The sequence below is a fragment of the Lepus europaeus genome, chromosome 3 (assembly GCF_033115175.1).
Source record: "Lepus europaeus isolate LE1 chromosome 3, mLepTim1.pri, whole genome shotgun sequence".
Classification (NCBI taxonomy): domain Eukaryota; kingdom Metazoa; phylum Chordata; class Mammalia; order Lagomorpha; family Leporidae; genus Lepus; species Lepus europaeus.
In genome coordinates, this window is record NC_084829.1 from 70,381,016 (window position 1) to 70,408,297 (window position 27,282).

The 27,282-nt window shown below is 37.9% G+C and overlaps 1 protein-coding gene across 1 annotated transcript in view; it reads left to right on the forward strand.

Moving 5' to 3' along the window:
* KCNQ5 (potassium voltage-gated channel subfamily Q member 5) overlaps positions 1–27,282 on the forward strand; it is a 617,705-nt gene that overhangs the window by 489,171 nt on the left and 101,252 nt on the right. The window contains exons 4-5 of the mRNA XM_062187575.1: positions 10,947–11,122; positions 11,409–11,534. Of these exons, the coding sequence (XP_062043559.1) occupies positions 10,947–11,122; positions 11,409–11,534 (302 nt within the window). The remainder of the gene's footprint in view (positions 1–10,946; positions 11,123–11,408; positions 11,535–27,282) is intronic.

Below are 27,282 nucleotides of genomic sequence, written 5' to 3' on the forward strand. Positions count from 1 at the left end.
AAATTCTTTCAATTTCTGTTTATGGAAGCTCTTTATTTCACCTTCATTCATAAATGTGACCTTTGCAGGGTCCATTATTCTGTGTTGCCAGATTTTTCTCTTAAGTCTTGGACTATGTCTCACCATCCTTTCCTAACCTATAGAGTTTCGGAAGAGAAGTCAGCTGTAAGTCTAATTGGAGATCCTCTGAAAGTAATCTGGCATTTATCTCGTGTACTCTTTAGAATTTTTTCTTTAGGTTTTACTGTGGAGAGTTTGACTACAGTGTGTCATAGTGAAGATCTTTTCTGGTCATGTCTGTTAGGAGTTATGTGCATCCTTACTTAGACGTGCATTTCTCATTTTTGGGAAGTTTTCTGCCTTCTAGTCCATTATCTCTCCACACCTTCAGGAGCTCCTAAGACCTGAATGCTGCATCATATGATAGAAATTAATAAATGTCCAATGTTGTTTTTTTTGACAGGCAGAGTGGACAGTGAGAGAGAGAGACAGAGAGAAAGGTCTTCCTTTGTCATTGGTTCACTCTCCAATGGCCGCTGTGGCCGGCACGCTGCGGCCGGCGCACCGCGCTGATCCGAAGCCAGGAGCAAGGTGCTTGTCCTGGTCTCCCATGGGTGCAGGGCCCAAGCACTTGGTCCATCCTCCACTGCCTTCCCTGGCCACAGCAGAGAGCTGGCCTGGAAGAGGGGCAACCAGGACAGAATCCAGCGCCCCGACCGGGGCTAAAACCCGATGTGCCGGCACCACAAGGCAGAGGATTAGCCTATTGAGCCGTGGCGCTGGCCAATGTTGTTTTTAAGATTTCTAATTTCTTTTTTTTTGGGGGGGAGGGGGGTCTGACTGAAAGTTTTCAAAAGGTTTGTCTTCTTTTTTTGCATTTTTAAATTTATTTTTTAAAGAATACAAATTTCGATAAGTGCAACATTAGGAATATAGTGATTCTTCCCACCATACCCACACTCCCACCCTTTCTCCTCCTCCTCCTCCTTCCTTTCCCAGTCCCATTCTCCATTAAGTTTCATTTTCAATTAACTTTGTACACAGAGGGCCAGCACTGTGGCACAGCGTGTTAAAGCCCTGGCCTGAAGCACCAGCATTCCATATGGGTGCCAGTTCAAGTCCTGGCAGCTCCACTTCCGATCCAGCTCTCTGCTATGGATAGCCCAAGTCCTTGCGCCCCTTCACCCACATGGGAGACCTGAAATAAGTTCCTGGCTCCTGGCTTCTGATTAGCACAGCTCCAGCCATTGTGGCCATCTGGGGAGTGGATCAGTGGGTGGAAGACCTCTCTCTCTGTCTCTACCTCTCTCTGTATCTCTTTCAAATAAACAAAATAAATCCTTTTAAAAAAAAACTTTGTATACAGATCAACTCTATAATAAGTAAAGATTTGCAACAACAAAAAAACTGTTTGAGAACTGATTTTACAGTTAACTTTCATAATACAACTCATTGAGGATAGAGGTCCTGCATGGAGAGTTAGTGCACAATGACTCCTGCTGTTAATTTAACAATTAACACTCTTATGTATTATGTCAGTGACCATCTGAGGCCCTTGACATAAGCTACCTAGGCATGGAAGCCTTTTGTGTCCATAAACTCTGGGCATTTCAGCCAGACCAGGATGCCTTAAGGGCTGATTCTGAGGTCAGAATGCTACTTAAAGCAATCGTCATTCTATGAGTCTGCTGTGTGGATTGCATATCAGTCCATTTGTAGCAAATGACAGGATTTCATTTTTTTTACCACTGTATAGTATTCCATAGTGTACATATCCCATAATTTCTTTATCCGGTCTTCAATTGACAGATATTTAGGTTGATTCCATGTCTTAGCTATTGTGAATTGAGCTGCAATAAACATGGGGGTGCAGACAACTCTTTTATTTACTAATTTCATTTTCCTGGAGTAAATTCCCAGGAATGGGATGGCTGGGTCATATGGTAGGTATATATTCAGATTTCTGAGGTATCTCCATACTGTCTTCCATAGTAGCTTTACCAGTTTACTTTCCCACCAACATTGGATTAGGGCACCTTTTTCTCCACACCCTTGCCAGCATTTGTTGTTTGTTGATTTTTGTATGAAAGCTATTCTGACTGGGATGAGGTGAAACCTCATTGTGGTTTTGATTTGCATTTCCCTGACAGCTTGATCCTGAACAATTTTTCATGTGTCTGCTGGCCATTTGGATTTCCTCTTTTGAAAAATGTCTGTTTAAGTCGTTGGCCCACCTTTTAACTGGGTTGTTTGTTTTGTTGTTCTTGAGTTCCTGAGCTCTTTAAATATTTTGGATATTAATACTTTATCAGTTGCATAGTTTGCAAATAACTTCTCCCATCTTTCAGTTACTGCTGCATTTTGCTGAGTATTTCTTTTGCAGTGTAGAAGCTTCTCAATTTGATGCAATCCCATTTGTCAATTTTGACTTTCATTGCGTGTGACTCTGGGGATTTTCCAAGAACTGTTTGCCTTTCCCCATGTTTTGTAGAGTTTCCTCAATGTTCTCTAAAAATCTTATAGCATCAGTTCATAAATTTCGGTCTTTGAACCATGAGAAGTGGATTTTTATTTAAGGAGTCCAATTTTCCCAGCAACATTTGTTGAGGAGACTGTGCTTGCTCCAGGGATTGGTTTTAACTCCTTTGACAAAGATATGTTGGTTGTAGATGTGTGGATTGAATTCTGGAATTTCTGTTCTGTTCCATTGGTGTATCTATCTGTTTTTGTGCCAGTACTTGAATTTTTTTATTATAACTGCCCTATAGTTTGTCTTGAAATCTGGTATTGTGATGCCTCTGACTTTGTTTTATTGTATGAAATTGCTTTAGCTCTTTAGGGTCTTCTGTGTTTCCATTTGAATTTTCAAATTCATATTTTCTGTATCTGAGAAGAATGCACATGGTATTTAGATTGGTATCACATGAAATCTGTAAATTGCTTTTGCCTGTTAAACAAATTGATGACATTTATTCTTCAAATCCATTCTTCTCAGCCATGCATGGAACATTCTCTAGGATTGACCACATACTAGGCCATAAAGCAAGTCTCAGCAAATTTAAAAGAATTAGAATCATATGATGCAGCTTCTCAGACCATAAAGGAATGAAGGTGGAAATTAGCAACTCAGGAATCCCTAGAGAGTATGCAAACACATGGAGACTGAACAACATGCTCCTGAATGAACAATGGGTCATAGAAGAAATCAAAAGAGAAATCAAAAACTTTCTGGAAGTAAATGAGGATAACAACACAACATATCAAAACTTATGGGATACGGCAAAAGCATAGTTGAGAGGAAAGTTTATAGCAATAGGTGCCTACATCAAGAAATTGGAAAGGCACCAAATAAATGAGCTTTCAATGCATCTCAAGGATCTAGAAAAACTGCAGCAAACCAGACCCAAATCTAGTAGGAGAAGAGAAATAATTAAAATCAGAGGAGAAATCAACAGGATTGAATCAAAAAAAAAAAATTATGAAAAATCAGCCAAGCAAAGAGCTGGTTTTTTGAAAACATGAATAAAATTGACACACCATTGGCTCAACTAACTAAAAAAAGAAAAGACCCAAATCAATAAAATCAGAGATGAAAAAGGAAATGTAACAACAGACACCTCAGAAATAAAAAGAATCATCAGAAATTACTACAAAGAGTTGTATGCCAGCAAACAGGGAAATCTATCAGAAATGGATAGATTCCTAGACACATGCAACCTACCTAAATTGAACCATGAAGACACAGAAAACCTAAACAGACCCATGACTGAGTCAGAAATTGAAACAGTAATAAAGGCCCTCCCAACAAAGAAAAGCCCAGAACCAGATGGATTCACTGCTGAATTCTACCAAACATTTCAAGAAGAACTAACTCTATTTCTTCTCAAACTATGCAGAACAATCGAAAAAGATGGAATTCTCCCAAATTCTTTCTATGAAGCCAGCATCACCTGTGGTATGCAGGGATGGTTCAATGTTTGCAAATCAATCAATGTGATACACCACATTAACAAACTAGAAGAAAAACCATATGATTATATCAATAGATGCAGAGAAAGCATTTGATAAAATTCAACACCTTTCATGATGAAAACCCTAAGCAAAATGGGTATAGAAGGAACATTCTTCAATGCAATCAAAGCAATTTATGAAAAACCCATGGCCAGCACCCTATTGAATGGGGAAAAGTTGGAAGCATTTCCACTGAGATCTGGTACCAAACAGGGATGCCTACTCTCATCACTGCTATTCAACATAGTTCTGGAAGTTTTAGCCAGAGCCATCAGGCAAGAAAAAAGAAATTAAAGGGATACAAATTCAGAAGGAAGAAGTCAAACTATCCTTCTTTGCGGACGATATGATTCTTTATTTAGGGGACCCAAAGAACTCTACTAAGAGACTATTGGAACTCATAGAAGAGTTTGGCAAAGTAGCAGGATATAAAATCAATCCACAAAAATCAACAGCCTTTCTATGCACAGGCAATGCCACGGCTGAGAAAGAACTGCTAAGATCAATCCCATTCACAATATACTGCTAAGATCAATCCCATTCACAATAGCTACAAAAACAATCAAATCCCTTGGAATAAACTTAACCAAGGACGTTAAAGATCTCTACGATGAGAATTACAAAATCTTAAAGAAAGAAATAGAAGAGGATACCAAAAAATGGAAAAATCTTCCATGCTCATGGATTGGAAGAATCAACATCATCAAAGTGTCCATTCTCCCGAAAGCAATTTATACATTCAATGTGATCCCAATCAAGATACCAAAGACATTCTCCTCAGATCTAGAAAAAATGATGCTGAAATTCATATGGAGATGCAGGAGACCTCGAATAGCTAAAGCAATTTTGTACAACAAAAACAAAGCCAGAGGCATCACAATACCAGATTTCAGGACATACTATGGGGCAGTTGTAATCAAAGCAGCATGGTACTGGTACAGAAACAGATGGATAGACCAATGGAACAGAATAGAAACACCAGAAATGCACCCAAACATCTACAGCCAACTTATATTTGATCAAGGATCTAAAACCCATTCCTGGAACAAGGACAGTCTATTCAATAAATGGTGCTGGGAAAACTGGATTTCCACGTGCAGAATCATGAAGCAAGACCCCTACCTTACACCTTACACAAAAATCCACTCAACATGGATTAAAGACCTAAATCTACAACCTGACACCATCAAATTATTAGAGAACATTTGAGAAACTCTGCAAGATATTGGCACTGGCAAAGACTTCCTGGAAAAGACCCTGGAGGCGCAGGCAGTCAAGCCAAAATTAACTATTGGGATTGCATCAAATTGAGAAATTTCTGTACTACAAAAGAAACAGTCAAGAAAGTGAAGAGGCAAACGACAGAATGGGAAAAAATATTTGCAAACTATGCTACAGATAAAGGATTAATAACCAGAATCTACAAAAGGACAAAGAAACTCCACAACAACAAAACAAACAACCCACTTGAGAGACGGGCCAAAGACCTCAACAGACATTTTTCAAAAGAGGAAATCCAAATGGCCAACAGGCACATGAAAAAATGTTCAGGATCAAGCTGTCAGGGAAATGCAAATCAAAACCACAATGATGTTTCACCTCACCCCGGTTAGAATGGCTCACATTCAGAAATCCATCAACAACAGATGCTGGCGAGGATGCGGAGAAAAAGGGACAATAACCCACTGTTGGTGGGGATGCAGACTGGTTAAGCCACTATGGAAGTCAGTCTGGAGATTCCTCAGAAACCTGAATATAACCCTAACATACAACCCAGCCATCCCACTCCTTGGAATTTACCCAAAGGAAATTAAATTGGCTAACACAAAAGCGGTCTGCACTTTAATGTTTATTGCAGCTCAATTCACAATAGCTGAGACCTGGAATCAACCTAAATGCCCATCAATAGTAGACTGGATAAAGAAATTATGGGATATGTACTCTGTAGAATACTATACAGCAGTAAAAAACAATGAAATCCGGTCATTTGCAACAAAATGGAGGAATCTGGAAAACATTATGCTGAGTGAAATAAGCCAGTCCCAAAGGGACAAATATCATATGTTCTCCCTGATCCATGACAACTAAATTAGCACCAAAAAGGAAACCTGTTAAAGTGAAATGGACACTATGAGAAACGGTGACTTGATCAACCCTTGCCCTGACTGTTGAACAATTTAATATGTTATCCCTCTTAGTATTTTTTTTGTCTGTTCTACTTAATACTATTGGTTTAATTCTGTAATTAATGCACAGTTATTCTTAAGTGTTGAAACTTAACTGAAAAGTGATTCCTGTTAAATATAAGAGTGGGAATAAGAGAGGGAAGAGATGTACAATTTGGGACATGCTCAAGCTGACTTGTCCCAAACGGTAGAGTTAGAAACATACCAGGGGATTCCAATTCAATCCCATCAAGGTGGCATGTACCAATGCCATCACACTAGTCTAAGTGATCAATTTCTGTTCACAACTGATCATAATGATAGGACTAAGAGTCAAAGGGATCACATAAACAAGACTAGTGTCTGAAAATACTAACCAATAGAACAAAAAAGGGAGAGAACGATCCAACATGGGAAGCGGGATACACAGCAGACTCAGAATGGCAGATGTCCTAAACAACACTCTGGCCTCAGAATCAGCCCTTAAGGCATTGGGATCCGTCTGAAAAGCCCATGAGAGTATTTCAGGCATGGAAAGCCAAGGCACTCTGGCAAAAAAAAAAAAAAAAAAAAAGTAAATGAAAGATCTCTGCGAGTGAGATCCCAGTGGAAAGAACAGGTCATCAAAGAAGGAGGTACCTTTCTCTGAAGGGAGGAGAGAACTTCCACTTTGACTATGACCTTGTCTAAATATGATCAGAGTCGGCAAACTCAAAAGGCTTCCATAGGTTTGGCAACTCATGACAAGAGCCTAGGGTGATTATTGATGCCATAAACAAATGTGTCAGTTTGTTAAGTCAACAACAGGAGTCACTGTGCACTTACTTCTCATGTAGGATCTCTTTCCTTAATTGCTGTACATTGTGATTTAACGCTATAACTAGTACTCAAACAGTATATTTCACTTTGTGTGGGTGCAAACTGTTGAAATCTTTACTTAAGATATACTAAACTGATCTTCTGTATATAAAGAGAATTGAAAATGAATCTTGATGTAATAGAAGGGGAGAGGGGAGGGTTGTGGGTGGGAGGGAAGTTATTGGGGGGGGAAAGCCATTGTAATCCATAAGCTGTACTTTCGAAATTTATATGCATTAAATAAAAGTTAAAAAAAATTTTAGATGAGTAACTATGTACACAGTTTAGGTTACCCTTCCAACTTAATGTATAGGTTTATATTCTAAATCTTAAGGAGGTTTTTTTTTTGTAAATTTCAATGAGTGATAGCCAGTATATTGCAAAAAAATTCAGTGCCAAATATTGAATCGATTCTTTGATTAAAAAGAATATTTCAGATTGTTATTCCAATTATTAAGCCATTGATGTAGTAAGAGAACAAAGCTCAAACTACTTTTTGGTGCTCATTAATCAAAGTTCATTCTATAATTTCCGTGTTTCATGCGTTTCCTAGACATTTGGGACACATTATTGAACATAACCATGATAGAATCCTATACAACCTCCATTATAGAAATTAATAAGTGTATACATAAAATAAAAGTAAATAATAATAACTTCTAAACTATTTGCTTTAGAAATATCCTAGGTGAGACTGACAGCAAAATTCCAGTTGATGACTGTAATCCAACCAGAAATATTTTGTGATTGCATTCACTGTTTGCCATTTGGTTGCTCATCTGTGATTTCATTTTACTGAACTCTGACTTTCTCCTGTGATCTGAATTACAATGAGGATATTAAATCAAATCTCTGGGTTTTTTTTTTTTTGCATACTTTGTGATTTCAGACATTTAGATTATGGTTTGCTGTGTGCATAATTTTTTAAATTGTCTCAAAACAGTATTCCTTTTACTTTCTCTAGGTTTTCTCTAATGATTTAACTTTATATCATATTTTTATGCTGTGATCTAACAGATCAGTAAAGTGATTTTTAAAAATAATTATACAATATATGATTTTTTAAAAATTTATTTATTTGAGAGACTGAGTTACAGACAGAAAGAGCAATATATGATTTTTACATCTCACTTTTTTCATCTGTAAAATGGAACCTTTAAAATGCTTAACTCAACAAGATTGTCTGAAGGATTAAATAAGACAATGTTCGCAAAAGAACATAGAACTAAAGAAAATACCAAGCACAGTAGTTAAGTATTTTCTGCACGTTTGCTAGACACTTACTTGTTTCTATTATTTCAAATATCTTAATGCAATAAATGAAATATTTTATCTCTTTCATTGTATCTGGGGAGGATGCAGGATTACAATTGAATAAAAGCAAATATATATCTAGCAGGACCATATAAGTAATATCTCTTTTGCTGTAAATCACTAGTTTCAAAAGTAAATCCCTCTAAAGGTGAAAACCATGAATGTTCTTGCACATAACCCTTTCTCTACATGTTTTCTCTGATTCCAAGAGGCATGCTCATTGTTACAATATTTGAACATTACAGAAATTCATCATCTGGAAAGTAAAAAGTCCCTGTATCTACATAGCACCCCAGTTCTTTACCTCAGAGATAATTAATGTGGTGATCTATGTATACGCTCATTTGGTTTTCTTTACCATATACTAATTTATATTTTTATTACAATAAGATCACATTATGTATACTGTTTTGCAACTGGCTTTTATGCACTTAAAATATATATTTGGTGTCTGGGTCAACACATGCTGTTCCTTCTTATTTCTAACAGCTGTCAAGGGCAGTAACTTGAGGATGCATTTGTGGCTCTCTCTATCCACGAAGTCACATAGAATTTAGATCTGATAGGAAAAAACCCTGCAGCTGACCCTTGCACTGCTAACCACCAGCCTGCCCTCTCCAAGTAACAAGTGACTCAGAAGATCTCAGTCGCCACAGCAGAGCAAGCCTTCCTCAACACAGCAAGAAGGTTCAGCCAAATGGTGACTATATACTCATACAACAGTTAATCCTAAGGATCACAGAAACACTACAGATGCAAAACCTTTGAAGTGGCACTCCTTTTTGGAGTGTGGGAGCCCAGTTGTGTGTAGTCTACTTAGAGCAGGGAAGAAATTGTATTTGAGGATATTAATGTCAATCTGATTTTTTTTTCAACTCTGTTTCTTACGTCATAACATCACAATGTGTTGACCTAGAAATCAAAAAATAAATAAAAATCTCAGAATTTAAGACCATGGGACAAGATAAAAAAGACAGAGTTCTTGATTAAGAAACTAATACTGGAATATAACCCAAGTAATAAAGTTAGGCATCCATATTCAAAATAAGCACGTATTCAATTATCACAGTCTCTATTTCACAGAGGAAGCATTAAGTATTCATGTCATAAGTTTATTTACAAACATATTTAGTATGCTATGGGCATTCATGCATCTGACCCATTTTTCAAAGAGATTGCACCTCTCAAAATACTCTTCGTATCAGTTAAATGGGTGAACTAAATCATCCTTATTTCTTAAGCAGCTGGTGTCTTACCAAGAAGAAAGGAGCAAAAAATCCAGATCCAAAGTATGAAGTTATCATTAGTATCCACCACTTTTTTTCCACCAAAAAGGGCAAATTTTTCCCTGAGTCCTTCTCAAAGCAGCTCTTTCAACCAGAGGCTGTGAACCTACAGACGCTCTGTCCCAACACAGCACTGTTGGAAACTTTGCAAAAGGAGCAGGGACCAAAGGCAGAAGAAATGGGGAAACCACACCACGTTCCCCTTTTCTGCCACAACCTTATTCCCTTACTTGCAAGGACCAAAAGAGAACATGGGATATGTTACTAAGGCTCCTGGCTTCAGTTCAGCACAGCTCTGGCCATTGTGGCCATCTGAGGAGTGAACCAATGGATGGAAGACCTCTCTCTCATCTGTAACTCTGTCTTTCAAATAAATAAAATAAATCAAAGAAAAAAAGAAAGAAAGAAAATTGCACAAGAGGCCATTCATCCCCATTTCACCTCTCTCATTTCAGAACCTACATCCCATCACTCTGATGTTGACTCAGAGCAATTGAGACCTGTCTTACCTTTTCTCTGCTTTCATTAGCTCTCTTTGTCTCCTTTGCTTACAAAAGAGCAGATATTTTTAAGCCAAATGTCAATGTGTCAAACACTAAATATCCGTTCCCATGCAATGCAGTGTCTGTAATTATATACTTCAATGTAACAAATGTGATATTATTTAATTTGTGTACCACATTCACAAATAATTGACAGACAGGTGGAAAGAGTACTCTGTACTGACAGCATGGAGTATTCAACTAAATTGATACCTTTATTAAGTGGTATTTAAAATTGCAGACTCTACATTAGTGGATTTGGGGCATAACGGAGATAATAAACTCCCTTGGCAAAGAAACAAGAGACATTAAATCAAGTGCCACTTTTATGGCTGGGCAGTCTATGATACCTCTGTGACATAACCCAGGAAGCCATGGAGTTAGAGGCAGAGGCAATAGCTCCTGCCTTCTGACAGGAGTCCTAATGAAACCGGGTTGTGCAGAAAGCTGTCCCCCAGTCCCAAGGCTCCCTGAAACCCCGAACTTTCTGAAGGCCATTGTCCAATTTGTTAAAGATTAAATACTACATGATTCAAAATCTCGTAGATAAAGCATAGGGTGGTGAAGAGATCAGAAAGCAGTAGGTGGGTCCTGGCTTCTTTCTTTTCATTCTCCAGTCATCACAGAGCCCAAGCAGCAGTAGGCAAGGCAGGGGTTCAGTGTCTCTTTGTGCCCCAAATAAGTCAAAGTGAACCTGTTGGAAATATCGTTTTGAGAAACAAAAAGTTCTAGTCATGCTATTTATGGCTGTTTCAACTTGTCTTTTTCAGATACCATTGTTCTTATCGCTTCAATAGCAGTTGTTTCTGCAAAAACTCAGGGTAATATTTTTGCCACGTCCGCACTCAGAAGTCTCCGTTTCCTGCAGATCCTCCGTATGGTGCGCATGGACCGAAGAGGAGGCACTTGGAAATTGTTAGGTTCAGTGGTTTATGCTCACAGCAAGGTAAACTTTGCCTTCTGAGTTTTGAAACAAAATTTTGCAACTTTTTCATGGCTTGCTGCAATATTTGATTAACCTTTCAGAAGTCAGCTTTAGTCATTACAGGAATTGGGTAAAGTACTTTGAGGTCATGATGTATAACAGATTATTTTTAAAGCCAGCATAAATATCCAAGAAGTAGTAAAGTGAGTGAAACTGTGCATAAACTTGTTTTTCATTTTTCTAAGTTTTCTTTTTACCTTTTGGAAGATTTTTGCCTCTAAAAATATTTCATTCCTTTTATGTCTAGGAATTAATCACAGCTTGGTACATAGGATTTTTGGTTCTCATTTTTTCATCTTTCCTTGTCTATTTGGTGGAAAAGGATGCCAATAAAGAGTTTTCTACATATGCAGATGCTCTCTGGTGGGGCACAGTAAGTATAAAAATCTATTTTTTTTACTGTGTGTTCTGAAATGTTTCCTTTGAATACAAAGTATGGTCCCCATAGATGGTCTCAGTAAAAATCTTCATGTGCAAAATAGAGTTATGTGAAAATACACACATTCAGGAATACTGAAATGAAGGTAGAGAGGTAAAAGTGTCATCTTCCATGGTATGGGAGGGAAGTCAGCTGAATCTCCACTAGATGTAATCTATTTACATGTCTAAAGATCAGAATTGTTTTTGCATTGCTACAACTTCCAGAGTTGTAAAATAGATCCAAGACCATGAAAGGTACAGAGCCCCATATAACCATAATCCAGTAACCTCAGCAGGCTTACTCTGAGCAACACATAGTTTTACTTGGAAGCAAAAGTTCCCCCTCCATCATCAAAAACTTATAACAGTCATTGGAATTTGTACCCCACTGAGAATGTCACAGGATTTGGGAATGCTTTGTGCAATATATAAATCATATTCTTTTTATTTTCTTCCTTTAACACATTTGAAAGGAAGTTATATGAAAATATCCAACATTTATAATTGTGTAAAAAATTCCCAGTCTCTTTGGTCCAACAAAGTAACCTTCTCTTATAAATCGTCATTAATATTCCTTGAGTGCTAGATTGTTACCAAAATAAAAATGTCATTTTCTTAAACTGTGGTGAAAACACTGATCCTGTTTCTTTATTTCATGGAACACAGATATGAGATGCTAGTTGTGTTGTTCTACTGCTCATCAAAATCTCATCAGCAAAACCTGTAAAATTTGCCAGGGCTGTATTAAGCAGAATGTGGTGTATTGGTTAGTTACATAGCAATAAAATGAATAAAAATCAGTAATACATTCACCTAAAGATGGGGATTTTTTTTTCTTAGTTATCTGAATAGATGTGTATGAGACTGTGCCATTGCATTCTGGTCATTTAATGATTTAGCTTCTGACATCTCTTCTGTCATCACAAGTAATAATGAATATTTTGAAGAGGAGAGTAGAAACTTGAAAGAAAGCAGTCACCTGATCAAGTGTTGTTTGTATGTAGAGAGCAAATGGAAATCTGTTACCGATGGTGGGATAAGCTGTGTAAACTGAGAAAACAGGAGGCTTTTCTTGCTAACAGAGGAGAGACAGTTTGCCATCCCAGCCTTCACAGCAATGGTTTGGACTCAGATTCATTCTTTGCTTTTCTTGGAAAATTGTAGTATATTTAAATTACTGAGGCACCCAGGTGTACCTTTTCCCACTGAGATGCAGTCAGTGAGTTTAGTGTTTTATCATTTTTCCATTGGTCTTCCCTTTTTTCCTTATTACTAATAGGAATTGCTATATTGTGTGGTAAAAAGCGTGTGGGCAACTCCTAATATACCTCCCACTTAAGTCACCAGCTTTTTCTTTTGCCAAGATAACCCAAATAACAGGTATTCAGAGGTCATCTTTCAGGAAAAAGCAATATATTTTTCATTGATTTTTATCTCAGTAGTGCTATCTTGATGGATGTTTAACCTGTACTTACCAGGCTCCTGAGTGGCCTAGTTATGTTTCTATTTTTAAAGAAATCTAGTTTTGGTAAGATAGTAAAAATATCCTGAGACATTAGGCTTCTAGGAATGAAAAAGGCCTTGTTGGTCCACAGTGGGATTGCTGATGTCAACTGACCCATTATTGAAAGTGTCTGAAGTCTAAAAAGACAGAAAAAAGCAAGTGGGCATATTATTTCCATTCATTATAGTAAGTCTCTAATTTTAAATAAAATAAATTTAGGATATTATGCCTTTTATTATATGTTAATCAAGACCTTAGTGAAATAAATGGCTGCACTTTTTAGTAAAAAAAAAAATTGCCCATGTTGCATATAGCAAACATCTTAAGTATGGAAGTACCCCGAACATACCCCAGATTGGAGTATTTCTAAGTGCTAGGCATTGGTGAAAGAAGGAAATCCCATTTTATTGAAAGAGCCCAGAGACTCAACATTAAGTTTCAAATTGCATTTCGTGTGCTACAGATACAATGTCCCAGTGAATTTCAAATAATAAATACTAAATTCATTTCATTAACATGGTGAAGACTGTCCTCAAAACCAACTTTTGGTAGGAAACTATAGTGTTATCGACATTATTAAAGGCCAATAAATTTCAAATAACTTTGATCCCTGAAAATAGTTCGATAGTAGTGAATAACAATACCTAGCTTATTGGGTGAGAAAGGTAAATAAAGGGCCTGGTACCAAGACCAGGGCAAGTGCCCAAAGATGCTGGCTAACGGTGTAGTGATCTGTGGGTGTTAGTGGGAACACCTTTTTAACAAAAGGAACACAAAGGAACCATATGCTTCATTGTGTCCAAGTACAGAGGATCTTGAGAATTTGAGGTTGTGATGAAAAGCTGTTCTGAAGTGGTAACTAACAGGACATTGATGGCAGAAGGTAGAGGGGTGAGCAGAGGTCACTCACTAGAGGTACTAAGCTGAGGCACTGGCAGCTCCTGGAAAAGAGAATGTTCTGTTGCTGGATACAGCTCCACTTAATGTTATTTCCTCTCTTATTTTCCTCCTTAACTGCTTCAGATCTATTCTGAAATAACTTAAGAATGGGTTTTTTCTGGAGTTATTTCCTCTTATTATCTTTCTTTCTTTCCTGTTATTATTTTTTATCCTTTTGATTTGCTTTATATTCTTTCTGAAATAACTTAAGGTCAAATTTTCCTGAAGTAATTTTTTCTAATAATGATTTGTTGTTGAAGGTCAGTTTCCCCTCCTTCTATTTACTGCTATTTCTGTAAAATGCACACCACAGCAGACAGTGCAAATCTACTCTTGAGTAAACATCTGATTCCAAACTCCACCTGAGACCATGTGCTTGAAGTAATGACATCGGGTGTGCAGCAGGCTCTTACATGAGCTAGAATTGGGCTAAGAATTCAAGCTGAAATGCTTAACAATCTTCCTCAAGGCAAATCATATACAAAGCTGTATATATAATGTTGTGAACTTGGCACTCGATATGATACACATCCCAAATATATACCATGAGTTTCATCCCCCTGGAAAAGCTAAAGATAAGAAATTATGTAAAGTTATGAACAAAAAATTATCTTCCTTGACAATACCATTTACCCTTCAGGGAACCAACACTCCTTACATTGGGTTCACCAATACAAAACATTTTATACGACATCTAATAAGATATTTTCTAACTCAGAGTTGTTATGTTAAATAAAAGTAATTGTTTCTTACTATAAATGTTTTGATTGATACTATCAAAATGTACCTGGCCATTAGAGGATCAGCACATCAACTACTAACTACTCAAGAGTATTATCAATCTGCAAGCAAAAAGTTTGGATACACACACCCCTCCAAAACAACCCTAGATTTTATGAGCATCTATAAGTCTATGTCTAACTTAATGGTATATGCATTTATGAAGTATATTGGTCTTAAGTCTCTTTGGGAGATTGTTTCTTCAGAAAACATCTATTCCTTAATGTCATCTCACTTGTAGCTCTGGACATTCCTTCTCAGTAAGTATTATCCCATAAACATTGAACGTATACTATTTTGAAAAGAACAGAAGAATTGGAATCAAGAGACTTAGTTTCCAGCCCCAACATTATGAGTTAGCAGAGGCATGATATTAAGCAAGTATTTAACATCTCTGTAGAATGGAGTTAATATTAACTAAATACAATGTTGCCGATGTATGAAATGAGATTCGGACATGTAGAGATGTGCTTTGTCAAATGCTAGGCAAATTTTGGTGATTATTAGTATCACATAATTGACCATGAGCCTGGAAGAATGATTTGGAATGCTAATACCCTGAGCTACCTACCATAGCTAACTCAGCTTACAGATACCACCACCACAGCGGAGGCTGACAGGTTAACTTTAAAAACCTTCTGCTTCTTTAGTTTAGTTCAAAATTGACTGCACGGGTTATATGGCCACTCATTATCTGAAACTAGATTCCTAGGAAGTAGCCTAGAGAGAATAGAAAAGAGAATGGTGAAAAAGGGAAGGGAAAGAGAGGAGAGAGGAGGTAATTGTGGAGAGGGGAGATGAAGTGATAATTGACAAATTGCCAATGTGAGTCATCCTTCGTTAAAGGGGAAATGACTCTGTGCTGTGGAAATGTGCCAACAAACGTTCTTAGCTTATTCACATGAATACATGCACTACAAACCAGCATGCATAACTGCATCTTCCAAATCAAGCAATATTGGTTGCTTGAAGGCAAAGAAGGGCTTATATCACTTGACCTGGAATTAATTATGCTATTGAAAAAGAAAAAAGCTATAGCTTGACCAGAGTCTAAGTTATAGTCTGTCTATAGCACCTGTCATACCATTTTTTTAAAAATCAAGAAAGCTTGGACTGGGATTTGCTTTTGTTTCACATTGTATTTATTTCCTGATGAACTCCTTATTATTAACATAGTAAGGTTCCCCCACTCCACCTCAGACTTTGCCACAATTACTCCTTTATACCAACATTTGTAACACCCAGATTTTCAAAAAAATAGTTTTTGTCACCTTCATGATAGCAACTGAGTATATGGAATGTGAAGACAAAAATTTTAACTGAGTCAGTCCCATCTGCCAAATCACCTTCAAATAAATGGTCCAATGAAGAGATGAAACCAACTATCAAAATTCCTGAGGCTGCCCAGGTTGGGCAACAGGGCAAGAGGGCCTTAGCTGTGCAGGCCTGGCTCTGTCTTGATGTGCTGCAGCCTGGACAAGCACCTGCTCACTTCTATTTCAGGTCATGATGTGTGGCAATAATAGCGCCTTCTGTCTTCAGTAGAGTATTACTGTGCCTAAAACTGCACTGAAAGAGCTCCTGGGTTGGTTTGTTTCTTTGTTTATTTATTAAAATATTTTTGCTGATACATATGCAACTAAGTTTTAAGATTTCTTCCACAGAAGGCCAGCACCGCAGCTCACTAGGCTAATCCTCCGCCTGCAGCGCTGTCACCCCGGGTTCTAGTCCCAGTCGGGGCACCGGATTCTGTCCCGGTTGTCCCTCTTCCAGGCCAGCTCTCTGCTGTGGCCCAGGAAAGCAGTGGAGGATGGCCCAAGTGCTTGGGCCCTGCACCACATGGCAGACCAGGAGAATGACCTGGCTCCTGCCTTCGGATCAGCGCGGTGCGCCAGCCACAGCACGCCAGCCACAGCAGCCATTGGGGGGTGAACCAACGGAAAAAAGGAAGACCTTTCTCTCTGTCTCTCTCTCTCTCTCTCACTGTCCACTGTGCCTGTCAAAAAAAGAAAAAGAAAAGATTTCTTCCACAGAAGAGAGGTCACCATAGTTTTGGCCAAGATAATTACATCATGAAGGCACTGTTCAAAAATTTTTTATTTAATTTTTAGAAGTAAATTTATAGTTCACAACAATGATATGATGTTTACCATATTAAGGAGTCAATGAGTAGGAATCATGCAAATTTTTTAATAAAAATAGATTCTACCCAGCATATGTTCACTAACATATCTACTGTAAGCCCTGGAACTAGGTTCAAAATGGAATTATGCCCCAGTATAGTGGTCTAAAAGTCCATCTCTCCCATTCACCTACATTTCATCTCCTGCACACATAGACACAAGCAAAAATTAATGTTCACAAGTGTGTAGGAAATCAAAATCCACAAAACATCATTTAGTTTACTTGCTCATTCATATAATTGTTGTATTTGTTTTAGAATACAGTGGAGGCTCTCATAACCTCTTCCCTAACTGGCCACATTATCCAACACTCCCCATTTCTATGAAACATACTAACTAAGACCCGTGGCACACCAGATGCTCTTTAGTTCCACAGAATTCTGCTCTTACCATGGTTTGAATACTTGCAAAGAGTCAATATGTTCAGCCTCAAGCCTTTTTATGCCAGCTGTATTTGCAACTATGACAAGGTTTGTTTTCATATTATTGCATAAACTGTTGGCATGTGGTACAGAAAGAAAGGTAGATGGTTCTGAAAACTTTATGGAATACTTTAGAAAAGCTTAATAAATGCAAAATACTTAGAAATTGTTGCTTTAAAATCAGAGATGACAACATGAGTCCACCCTGATATATATGGCAAATACAGTTAGACCTAAAGTGAGAGATAGACTCCAATACAATAATAATAGGTGACTCTGCTGTCATCAATGGACAGATCATGTAGACAGAAAATCAATAAAGATACATCAGAGTCTAAACAAACTACTGAGCATAAGTACCTACCAGACATTTACAGGACATTTAACCCAACAGCTTCAAAGTGCACATTCTTCTAATTATCATATGGAACATTTTCTAGGATAGACGATATATATTAGGCAAGAAACCAAATATCAGTGAATTTTAGATTATGAAATTATACCATGTATCTTCTCAGATCATAAAGAAATAAAACTAGATAACAACAAAATGAAGAACAACAGAACACTCATAAATATTTGGAAATTAAACAATATACTACTGAATGATCAATGAGATATTGAAGAAATTAAAAAGGAAATCAAAAGCTTTTTTAAATAAATGAAAATCAAAACACAACATATAAAACCTATGAGATACAGCCAAAATAGTCTTAAGAAGGAAGTTTATAGCATTAACAGCTTATGTTTAAAAAAGAGAGAAATGTCTCAAATTACAGCTCTGATTCATCTTAACAAACCAAAATCAAAGAACAAACCAAACCCAAAACAAAAGGTTGTTTTGTTGAGAAGATAAAAAAAAAAAAAAAGATAAACCTCTAGCCAGGCTAATAAGGAAAAAATAGAAAGAATTCAAATGAACAAAATTAGAGATGTAAAGAAGAAATTAAACTGACACCACTGAAATACAAAGGATCATTAAAAAATACTGTGAAGAACTATGTGCTAATAAACTGGAAAACCTTGAAGAAATGGATAAATCCCTGCATACATACAATCTATCAAGATTAAATCAAGAAGATATAGACAGTGTAAGCACACCCATACCAAGAGATGAGATTGAAGCAATCAGAGATTCCAAGATGGCAGAAAAGGGAGGGAGCTGGCTGCTCTAGTCAAGGGAAAATAGTTAGAAAAAAGTGGAGAGAGTGCAGTCTCAGGGAAGATTTAGAGAGAAAACTACAGAGGAAACTCCATGCAAATTGGAGGGACACTGTGGATCTTCATGGAGGGCGTGGACATGCACAATTCAGGACCTGACCCCAGGAGCTGAGAGACTTAGTACCAGGTTTGGAGAGTGAGGAGAGACCAGACTGCACAGCCCAAGCCACTGATGATAAAGCTTCAGGAAGAGCCTGGCAGGAATCCAGCTGGGAGCCCTGTGGGAGACAGTATACCTAGAAGAAAAAAAAAGGCAGGAGGAGGCACGTGTCTCTCTCCCAGACCACCCAGCACTGGAATCCTGTAACTGGCAGAGGTCAGGCGCCATAGTGGACATATGTAACAGCTGTGCCAGCTTGTGTTTGTATGCCCAACAATGAGCTGAGAGGAGACACCTAAGTCTGGCTGGGAGAACTGACCTAAACTGAACCATGAAGGCATGGAAAACCTAAAGATGCCAATAACAAAGATGGAAATTGAATCACTAATAAACACCCACACAACAAAGAAAAGCCCAGGACCGGATGGATTCACAGCTAAATTCTACCAGACATGTAAGGAAGAATGAACTTCAATTCTTCTGAAGCTATTCAAAACAATTGAAAGAGAGGGAGTCCTCCCAATCTTCTTCTCTGCAGCCTGCATCACCTAATTCCTAAGCCTGAAAAAGATACAGCAGAGAAAGAGAAATACAGGCCAATTTCCCTGATGAACATAAACTCAAAATCCTCAACAAAATACTAACCAATTGAATCTAACAACACATCAGAAAGATCATTCACCCAGACCAAGTGGGATATGTCCCTGGTATGCAGGGATGGTTTAATATTTGCAAATCAATCAATGTGATACATCACATTAACAAACTGAAGAACAAAAGCATATGATTATCTCAATAGATGCAGAGAAAGCATTTGATAAAATATAACACCCTTTCATGATGAAAACTTTTAACAAATTGTGTAAAGAATAACCATTCCTCAAATACAATCAAGGCAATTGATGACAAACCTACAGCCAGCATCCTATTGAATGGGGAAAAGTTGGAAGCATTCACATTGAGGTCGGTACCAGACAAGGATGCACACTGTCACCATAGCTATTCATTATGGTCCTGTAAGTTTTAGCCAGAACCATTAGGCAAGAAAAAGAAATCAAAGGGATACATATTTGCAGATGACATGATTCTATACATAGGGGGTCCAAAATACTCTACTGAGAGGCTATTGGAATTCATAAAAGATTCAGCAAAGTAGCAGGATTTGAAATCAATACACAAAAGTCAACAGCCGTTGTATATAGAGACAAAGCCATAGCTGAGAAAGAACTTCTAGGATCAATCCCATTTACAGTAACCACAAAAAGATTAAATACCTTGGAATAAATTTAACCAAGGACATCAAAGAGCTCTACAATGAGAATTACAAAACATTAAAAAAATGGAAAATCTTCCATGTTTATGGATTGGAAGAATCAATATGTCAGCAAAATGTCCATACTACAGAAAGCAATTTACAGATTCAATGTGATACCAATAAAAATACCGATGACATTCTCAGATATAAAAAATTGATGCTGAAATTCACATGGAAACACAAGAGACCCTGAATAGCTGAAGCGATATGATACAACAAAACAAAGCCAGAGGCATCACAATACCAGATTTCAAGACATACTACAGGGCAGTTGTAACCAAAACAGCCTGGTACAGCTGGATAGACCAATGGAACAGAATATAAACTCCAGAAATCAATCCATGCATCTACAACCAATTTATCTTTGACAAAGTAGCTAAAAATCAACCCTGGGGCAAGGACAGTCCCTTGAAGAAATGCTGCTGGGAAAACTGGATCTCCACGTGCAGAAGTGGACCTTACACAAGAATCCACTCAAAATGGATCAAAGACCTAAATCTACAACCCAATACCATCAAAGTTTTAGAGAACATTGGGGAAACCCTACAAGACACTGGCATAGGCGAACAGTTCTTGGAAAATATCCCAGAGGCACAATCAAAGCCAAAATTTTTTTTTTATTAAACTTTTATTTAATGAATATAAATTTCCAAAGTACAGCTTGTGGGTTACAATGGCTTCCCCCCTCCCATAACTTCCCTCCCGCCCGCAACCCTCCCCCCTCCCGCTCCCTTTCCCCTTCCATTCATGTAAAGATTCATTTTCAGTTCTCTTTGTATACAGAAGATCAATTTAGTATATATTAGGTAAAGATTTCAACATTTTGCCCATATAGCAACATCGAGTGAAAAAACTACCATTGGATTACTAATTATAGCATTAAATAGCAATGTACAGCACATTAAAGACAGAGATCCTACATAATTTTTTTTTTCAAAATAATTAATTTTCTATGCCATTTCCATTTTAACACCAGGTTGTTTTTTGGTTTTTTTTTTTTTCATTTCCAATTCTCTTTATATACAGAAGATCACTTCAGTATATAATTAGCAAAGACCTCATCAGTCTGCGCCCACACAGAAACGCAAAGTATAAAAATACTGTTTCAGTACCAGTCATAGCATCACTTGGCTTTAGACGACACATTAGGGACAGATCCCGCATGGGGTGTAAGTACACAGTGACTCCTGTTGCTGACTTAACAATTTGACACTCCTGTTCATGGCGTCAGTAATCTCCCTAGGCTCTAGTCATGAGTTGCCAGGGCTATGGAAGCCTTTAGAGTTCGCTGACTTTGATCTTATTCCGATAGGGTCATAGTCAAAGTGGAGGTTCTCTCCTCCCTTCGGAGAAGGGTATCTCCTTCTTTGATGGCCCCGTTCTTTCCACTGGGATCTCACTCACAGAGATCATTCATTTAGGTTTTTTTTTTTCCCCCATATCAAAGCCAAAATTTACAAGTAGCATTACATCAGATTGAGAAGCTTCTGCACTGAAAAAAAAACTCAGCAAAATGAAACAGCAACTGACAGAATAGGAGAAAATATTTGCAAACTATGTAGCTGGTAAAAGATTAATATTCAGAATATATAAAGAGCTCAAGAAACTCAACAAGAATTTGAAATTAACCAAGGTGTCCATCATCAGATGAATGGATACAGAAAATATGGTATATATACACAATGGAATATTATTCAGCTGTTAAAAAAAAAAAGAATGGAGTTCTACAATTTGCAGCAAAATGGACACAACTGGAGTAAATCATATTGAGTGAAATAAGTCACCCTTGTATGTAGGAGCTAAAATCTAAAAAACAAAATAAAAAAGAAATGTCTGTGTGTATCAGTATTGCTGCAAGTATAGTTTTGTAAAACTTTGTTTTATACCTTTTTCAAAGCAATGATTAAGAATATTATACTACTGGGGCCAGCACTGTGACACAGTGAATTAAAGTCCTGGCCAACAACCCACATGGGCTCCAGTTTTAGTCCCAGTTGCTCCACTTCCAATCCAGCTCCCTGCCAATGTGCCTCAGAAAGCATCAGAGGATGGCCCAAGTCCTTGGGCTCCTGCACCCATGTGGGAGACCAAAAAGAAGCTCTTGGCTCCTGGTTTCAGATCGGCTCAGCTCCCACTGTCTGTCACAGCCATTTGGCAAGTGGATATAAGATCTCTCTCTCTTTCTCCCTACCTCTCTCTGTAACTCTTTCAAACACATAAAATCTTTTTAAAAGGAAAAAGAAGAATGTTATACTACCATAGTTTTAATGATATGTGATTACTCTAACATTTACTTTATACGTATGAAATGATCATTTTTCCATTCAACTATTGTTTATAGCAATTGTTTATATTCCCACTAAACCAGAGTTTTTTTGCATTTTACTTGTTAAACTTCTTATTTGATGAAGCAAAAAAATAATAAATAAATAAATAAATAAATAAGAAGAATTAAATTAGGGATAAAGACACACCCATCCAGGAAAAAAGTCTTTTTTTAAGATTTATGTATTTGAAAGAGAGATCTTCCATTCGATGGTTCACTCCCCAAATGCCCACAACAGCAAGGGTTGTGCCAGCCTGAAGCCAGGAGCCAGGAGCTTCTTCTGAGTCTCCCACGTGGGTTTAGGGGCCCAAACATGTGAGCCACCTTCCACTGCTTTTCTCAGATGTATTAACAGGGAGCTATATCAGAAGTGGAGCAGCCAGAACTCTAACCAGCTCCTATATAGGATGCTGGCATTGTAGGCGGAGGCTTAACCTTCTGTGCCACAGCACTGACCCCAGGAAACAATCTTAAATATCTAGGACTCTGTATTCATGTGACTATGCAAAAGTTGAGTTCATGCTCCACTGAAAAAATTAACTTTTAAAAAACACTAAAATAGAGAGTAAAATATGCATTGTGGGTCAGGTCTATGTAAAAGAGGCAAAACTCCATTTCAGAATATATATATACTCTGTCAATACTGGGATATGAATGTACATTTTTGTGTTTTAAGTTAAAATGAAATGTTTAACATATATTTGTGTCTTTGTAGTTATCCACTTTAATCAAATGTCTAACTAAATGATCAACTAGCCATTACAGAAGTTTCAATTAAGAAGGCTTCTCTGTATGTTCTTATGCATTAATATAGAATATCAGAAAACCATTTCATCTGCAAGAATAACAGGACATTTTTATACTAATTTATTTCACTCTGATTCAGTGGCAGTGTTGTTCAACTCATTTCCTTGAAACACATTTTCGATAAAGTCTAATGTATGGTGGTGCACTAAGCAGATAAAGCTAATAATGTACTACAGGTTGCAACTTAGAAAAAGTATGGTTAATTCAGATTACTAACAGCAGGAAGTAATTCTAATCGATTGATGGTAATTTTTTTAAGAAAAAACAGCTAAAGATTTTAAGAAGCTATTACTGAAACTGCTTCATTGTTCTACCTTGTATATTATATTATATGTATGTACATGTTGTATGTCTACATGGGAAAATTTGTTAAGAGCTCTGTTTTAATTGGCTTATAGATAAAGATTGCTCACAAATTTAAACTGCTAAATTAATTGAAGATACCTTTTTTTGGTTCACATGACTTAAATAAATGTATCAGATGTTTTAAATGTGTTGGTAGAAAGAAACTAAAAATGTTTTAGTCATTGACATATTTGTACTTGGATTTGCTGATCAAACAAGTTACACTTATGTTAGATATTAAAGTGATGTTTCCAAATACATGTACTTTTATCTTGAAATTTATAGAAGACATTGGACCTTTTGTAAATGTTTTCATAAGTTGTTACTTAGCAGTTAAAATTGCTGCTAAGTTTTCATTTGATATTAAGTTACTGATAGTAAGCGATCTGGGAAGGCTGACTTGTTTCTTCATTTCTCTATTCTCTTCAAGATGAGAAACTGATTCTATACTGAAGGACTCTCCAGGATGTACAGTTTGATCTTTAGACCTTGTAAAAGGGGTGGCTAACATTTTCTGTAAGAATAGCCAGGAGGAAAGAGGATGAAGTAGCAGTAGCAATGTAAAGATAGGTGGCAAGCCAATTAATAGCTGCTTTACACAGTGGTCTGCCATCAAGGAGACCCTACAGGCCAGTCCACCACAGATGGCATTGTTTCTCGATGTGGAAAGCCAGGGCTTTAGACGGACAGAGAAGTCGGCTTTCAGAGAGCCCTGCCAGCTCCACAAGCCAAGAGCTGGCTCACTGGAAATGGAGCTGCCCTAGGAGTTGAAGGACTCCTGGGTTAGAGGTACAGACCGTGTTAGCTCTAAGCTGAAAAAAGCCCTTCACTCTGTCACTGGAGAGAAGCCGTGGGGTTCTTGTCTTCACACAAGAATGAATTCAGGTGTGAGACAGAGAACAAAGTAAAAAGGTTTTATTGGGGCCAGGGCATCCATCAGAATGGAAGGGATAGACAGTACCCAGTCACTCAGACTGAGGGAAAGCAAGATTACATGGTTGAATGAAAAGAATTCACCTGGACAGGCCAGGCAGGTGGCTTAGCAGAGAGCAGAGAGCTGAGCGTGCAGTCTGTTTAGACTGGGCTTACACAGGAAAAAGAGGCCAGGTTTTCCTTCCCCTCCACCTCCTATAGGACAAAAGGTCTGTGGAGAGTAAATTTGCAAATTCCTCCCCAGGTTTGGGGAGCCCTGGCACCAGACAAAGGCAAAGGAGCTTCCCCCTAGGATATCCATGAAGGCTTTATTGCCCTATGTTATCAGGTAACCCATTTGGTCCTGAGGAAAGAGAATTCTCTTGGGAGCTTTCCTTGGTGGAAGGGCTGGAACCAGCTAGAAGGTTATCTTGGTCTGGGCAGGACTGTGAAGTGCAAGATGCTGGGCTTCTGGGGCTTTCTAACTTCCTACCTAGCAACTGCACCACCACTGTTGTGGAACAGCCAAAGAGGGTCAGTAACATTGCAGGCAGAACTGTAACTTTCCTTTAGAGATGCCAGCTGCCTTCTATTCAGGACAGCTGTCCTCTCAGGCCAGCTAGGTGATGGAAGTCAACAGCGTATCTTCCCTAAGGAGGTTCACACCTCCCTTATGATGTCTGGAAGGTGTCCAGCACGTAACAAATCTTCCCAGGCAGACGAATCAATTAATTCACAAGCTTTTATTGGGATTCCGCTCCCAGGCGAGGTTCACTGGTCCCAACAGAGCAGGGGCCGGGGAAGTCACACGTCAGAGGTTGGGTGGGTTCATGATGATTAAATGAGGCTGGTTAATGGATTCTTCTTGTATTACTACAAGAACTTTTAATATTTCCCGAGTCAAAGTATTTTCATTGAACACAGACATTTTCTTTTTTATTTTTTTTAGATTTAAAAGCAATATTTATTACAGTCAAAGACCTCCAGCCAGAGTGGCATGGAGAGGGGTTCCAAGAAAGGCAAAACCCAAAGGGGCAGGTGGTATTGGGATGATTCTACCATGGTAGCAGTGCAACAGATGCTGGAGAGGATGTGGGGAAAAAGGGACACTAACCCACTGTTGGTGGGAATGCAAACTGGTTAAGCCACTATGGAAGTCAGTCTAGAGATTCCTCAGAAACCTGAACATAACCCTACCATACAACCCAGCCATCCCACTCCTTGGAATTTACCCAAAGGAAATTAATTTGGCTAATAAAAAATCCATCTGCACATTAATGTTTATTGCAGCTTAATTCACAATAGCTAAGACCTGGAACCAACCCAAATGCCCATCAACAGTAGACTGGATAAAGAAATTATGGGACATGTACTCCATAGAATACTATACAGCAGTAAGAAACAATGAAACCCAGTCATTTGCAACAAGATGGAGGAATCTGGAAAACATCATGCTGAGTGAATTAAGCCAGTCCCAAAGAGACAAATTCCATTTGTTTTCCCTGATCGGCGACAACTGAGCACCAAAGGGGAAACCTGTTAAATGAAATGGACACTATAAGAAACTATGACCTGATCAGCTCTTGTCCTGGCTCTAGATGTACAATGTAATACTTTATCCTTTTTAGTATTTGTTGTTGTTGTTGTAGTTGTTGTTCTAGTACTAGTAGTTGAACTCTGTAATTAACACACAATTATTCTTAGGTGTTTAAATTTTAACTGAAAAGTGATCCCTGTTAAATATAAGAGCGGGAATAAGAGAGGGAGGAGATGCACAATTTGGGACATGCACAATCTGACTTGCCGCAAATGATGGAGTTAGAAATGTACCAGGGGATTCCAATACAATCCCATCAAGGTGGCATGTACCAATGCCATCTCACTAGTCCAAGTGATTAATCTCAGTTCACAACCGATGGCTCTGATAGGTCTAAGAATCAAAGGGATCACACAAACAAGACAAGTGTCTGCTAATACTAACTGATAGAATCAAAAAGAGAGAGAAAGATCCAATATGGGAAATGGGATACACAGCAGACTCATAGAATGGCAGGCGTCCTAAACAACACTCTGGCCTCAGAATCAGCCCTTAAGGCATTCCGATCTGGTGGAAGAGCCCATGAGAGTATTGTAGGCATGGAAAGCCAAGACACCATGGAAAAGAAAAAAAAGAAGAAGAAGACCTAAATGAAAGATCTCTGTGAGTGAGATCCCAGTGGAAAGAATGGGGCCATCAAAGAAGGAAGTACCTTTCTCTGAAGGGAAGAGAGAACTTCCACTTTGACTATGACCCTATCGGAATAAGATCAAAGTCAGCGAACTCTAAAGGCTTCCATAGCCCTGGCAACTCATGACTAGAGCCTAGGGAGATTACTGACGCCATGAACAGGAGTGTCAAATTGTTAAGTCAGCAACAGGAGTCACTGTGTACTTACATCCCATGTGGGATCTGTCCTTAATGTGTTATCTAATGTTCAGTGATGCTATAACTAGTACTGAAACAGTATTTTTACACTTTGTGTTTCTGCGTGGGTACAAACTGATGTGATCTTTACTAATTATATACTGAATCGATCTTCTGTATATAAAGATAATTGGAAATGAAAAAAAAAAACCCTGGTGTTAAATTGGAAATGGGATAGAAAATTAATTAATTTTTTAAAAAAAATTATGTAGGATCTCTGTCTTTAATGTGCTGTACACTGTTATTTAATGCTATAACTAGTACTCCAACAGTATTTTTTTTTTCACTATGTATTGCTATATGGCGGCAAACTGTTGAAATCGTTACCTAATATATACTAAACTGACCTTCTGTATATAAAGAGAATTGAATATGAATCATGA